Source organism: Rhea americana, unplaced genomic scaffold (assembly GCF_003343005.1).
Source record: "Rhea americana isolate MKP2758 unplaced genomic scaffold, rheAme1 scaffold_706, whole genome shotgun sequence".
Classification (NCBI taxonomy): domain Eukaryota; kingdom Metazoa; phylum Chordata; class Aves; order Rheiformes; family Rheidae; genus Rhea; species Rhea americana.
Genome location: NW_028186875.1, coordinates 14,218 through 16,611, shown reverse-complemented (window position 1 = coordinate 16,611; position 2,394 = coordinate 14,218). Strand labels below are relative to the sequence as shown.

At 69.1% G+C, this 2,394-nt stretch overlaps 2 protein-coding genes across 2 annotated transcripts in view; one reads left to right on the top strand and one right to left on the bottom strand.

Moving 5' to 3' along the window:
* Positions 1-64: 64 nt before the first annotated feature.
* MYL7 (myosin light chain 7) lies at positions 65-1,137 on the top strand. Its single transcript, XM_085321729.1, has 4 exons — positions 65-202; positions 313-391; positions 497-545; positions 972-1,137. Exons 1-4 carry the CDS (start codon positions 133-135, stop codon positions 1,071-1,073), a joined length of 300 nt encoding a protein of 99 aa, XP_085177855.1. The 5' UTR covers positions 65-132; the 3' UTR covers positions 1,074-1,137.
* A 94-nt stretch (positions 1,138-1,231) lies between these two features.
* GNLY (granulysin) overlaps positions 1,232-2,394 on the bottom strand; it is a 1,751-nt gene continuing 588 nt past the window's right edge. The window contains exons 2-4 of the mRNA XM_085321728.1: positions 1,807-1,880; positions 1,600-1,710; positions 1,232-1,523 (exon numbers count right to left, since the gene is read on the bottom strand). Coding sequence (XP_085177854.1) covers positions 1,356-1,523; positions 1,600-1,710; positions 1,807-1,880 — 353 coding nt within the window. The 3' untranslated portion in view covers positions 1,232-1,355. The remainder of the gene's footprint in view (positions 1,524-1,599; positions 1,711-1,806; positions 1,881-2,394) is intronic.

Genomic DNA, 2,394 nt, shown 5'->3' with positions numbered 1-2,394 from the left:
CGCGCAGCTGGGTGAGCGGGGCGGGCGGCGGGGCGGGGGGCGGGGGGCGAGGGCCCGGCCCGGCGCGCGCCCAGCCCCGTCCCTCCCCGTCCCCCAGGGAAGCTGAACGTCAGCGACGGGGAGCTGGAGGAGATGCTGAAGGAGGGCAAGGGGCCCATCAACTTCACCGTCTTCCTGACGCTCTTCGGCGAGAAGCTCAACGGTGAGCGGCGTCCTGTCCCGTCCCGTCCTGCCCCGCGCCAGACCGGGGGGRCGGAGGGCTCAGCCCCACGGCCCATCCTCACCCCCATGCCCCCACCCCGTCCCCGGCAGGCACCGACCCCGAGGAGTCCATCCTCAACGCCTTCAAGCTCTTTGACCCCGCTGGCACCGGCACCGTCAACAAGGACGAGTGAGTCGGGGTGGCGCCCGGGGGTGGTTTGGGGACGCCCGGCCGCGTCYCCCCATCCCCACCGAGGGCACGGCACCCCGGTTCAGCCCTCACCGCTTCCCGCAGGTTTAAACAGCTCCTCCTGACGCAGGCGGACAAGTTCTCCCCCGAAGAGGTAGGGCGGCTCCCCCCTGGGGTGGCACTGTCCCCACCACGCTGGCCCAAGCCCGCCCTGTCCYGAAAGGTCGGTGGCGTCCCCTCGCGCCTGTGCCTCGGAGGGAGCAGGTGCCCGGGACGCCTGGGTCCCCTCCTGCCAGCTTGGGGGGATCATCTCCCTGCCCTAGATGGAGATGTGGGGACACCAGGTGGAGCCCTGCATGGACCTGTCCCCCCAGGGTCCTCGTGTGCCCCACATGGACCTGTCTCTGAGGTCACCATGTACCCCAACATGACCCCATCCCCAAGGTCCTCATGTGCCCCATCCCTGAGATCCCTGTGTGCCCTGCACGGTCCCATCCCTGAGGTCCCCACGTGCCCCACGCCGCCCCGTCCCCTAGATCCCAGTGTGCTACAGCCCCCCTGGACGCCTGTCCCCACGCAGGTGGAGCAGATGTTCGCCGTGACGCCCACRGACGTGGCCGGGAACATCGACTACAAGTCCCTGTGCTACATCATCACGCACGGCGACGAGAAGGAGGACTGAGGGGCCGGCGGTGCCCGGCCGCCCTCCACCGCGCGCACGGGCCGAATAAAAGTCTGATACGAAACAGGCCGCAGCAAAGAGCCTCGACCCCCRGGGACCCAAAAAATAGGGGTCTGTGGGTGGGCCCTGCTGGCACATCGTCCCCGGGAGACCCAGCGTATGGGCGAGAGGTTTTATTGCACCGGGACGGGGATGGGGATGGCGGGGACGGTCAGGTCAAGCTGCTGGCGAAGCCCCGGGGGCCGCTGGGGGCCAGGGGCCGCCGGGAGGGGTGGGGGGCTCTCAGCCCTTGCAGAGCCGCATGGCTTTGCAGGTGTCCACGGGGTCCTGGCCGTTTTCCAGCGCCTCCATGATCTGCTCGCGGTATTTCTTCACCAGCCTCTTGCAGAGGGGGCCAAGGCGCTTGCCGACGGCTTTGCACACCTTGGCGAGCGCCGCCTCCACGGCGTCCTGCGGGCAAGAGCAACGGCATGAGCGGGGCCACAGGACGCGTCGCCCCGGCCCCCACGCCGGCTGCCCGACCCACCTCTTCGGGCTCATCACCCACCACCTTCTTGAGCAGCTGCAGGATTTTGGTGCACAGGGTGCATTTCTTCCCCGGCGCCTGCTCCTCTTGGGTCCCGTCGGCCAGATCCCACTGCAAAAGGGGCACAGCGGGGAGGCTCAGTGGGACCCACAAAAATGACCCCCCCAGYTAGTATGGGGTCCCCAAAGCGCGGCGGTGGGTCCTCACCGAGCCATCCCGGGCATCAGGGCAGAATTGGTCCTTGCGGCACGGGGCGGGCGCCGYGGCGTGCACGGCCAGCACTGCCGGAGAGGGACGGCGGCGGTTAGTGGGGTGGCGGGACCGGCTGCAGTCTCTGGGTCCCTGTCCCAAGGGGACCCCCATCTCTGCCACCCCTGGGTGGCCATCCCCACATAGGACCTCTGTCCCCGCTGTCCCCAGGTGCCCATTCCTGCTGTCCCGGGCTGCCCATCCCCACGAGGATTCCTGTCCCTGCCATCCCTGGCTGCCTGTCCGCACATGGGACCCCCATCCCCACCATCAGTGGGTGCCCGTCCCCACAGGAGACCCCTGTCTCTGCTGTCCTCAAGTGTCCATCCCCATTTGGGACCCCCGTCCCCACCATTTTAGGGTGCCCATCTCCACGGGACCCCCGTCTCTGCCATCCCCGAGTGCCCATCTCCACATGGGGCCTCGTCTCCGAGTGCCCGTCCCCATGGGACCCCCATGCCCACTGTCCCCAAGCGCCCGTCCCCACGCAGGACCCCCGTCTCTGCCATACCTGGGTGCCCGTCCCCATTGGACCCCCATGCCCAC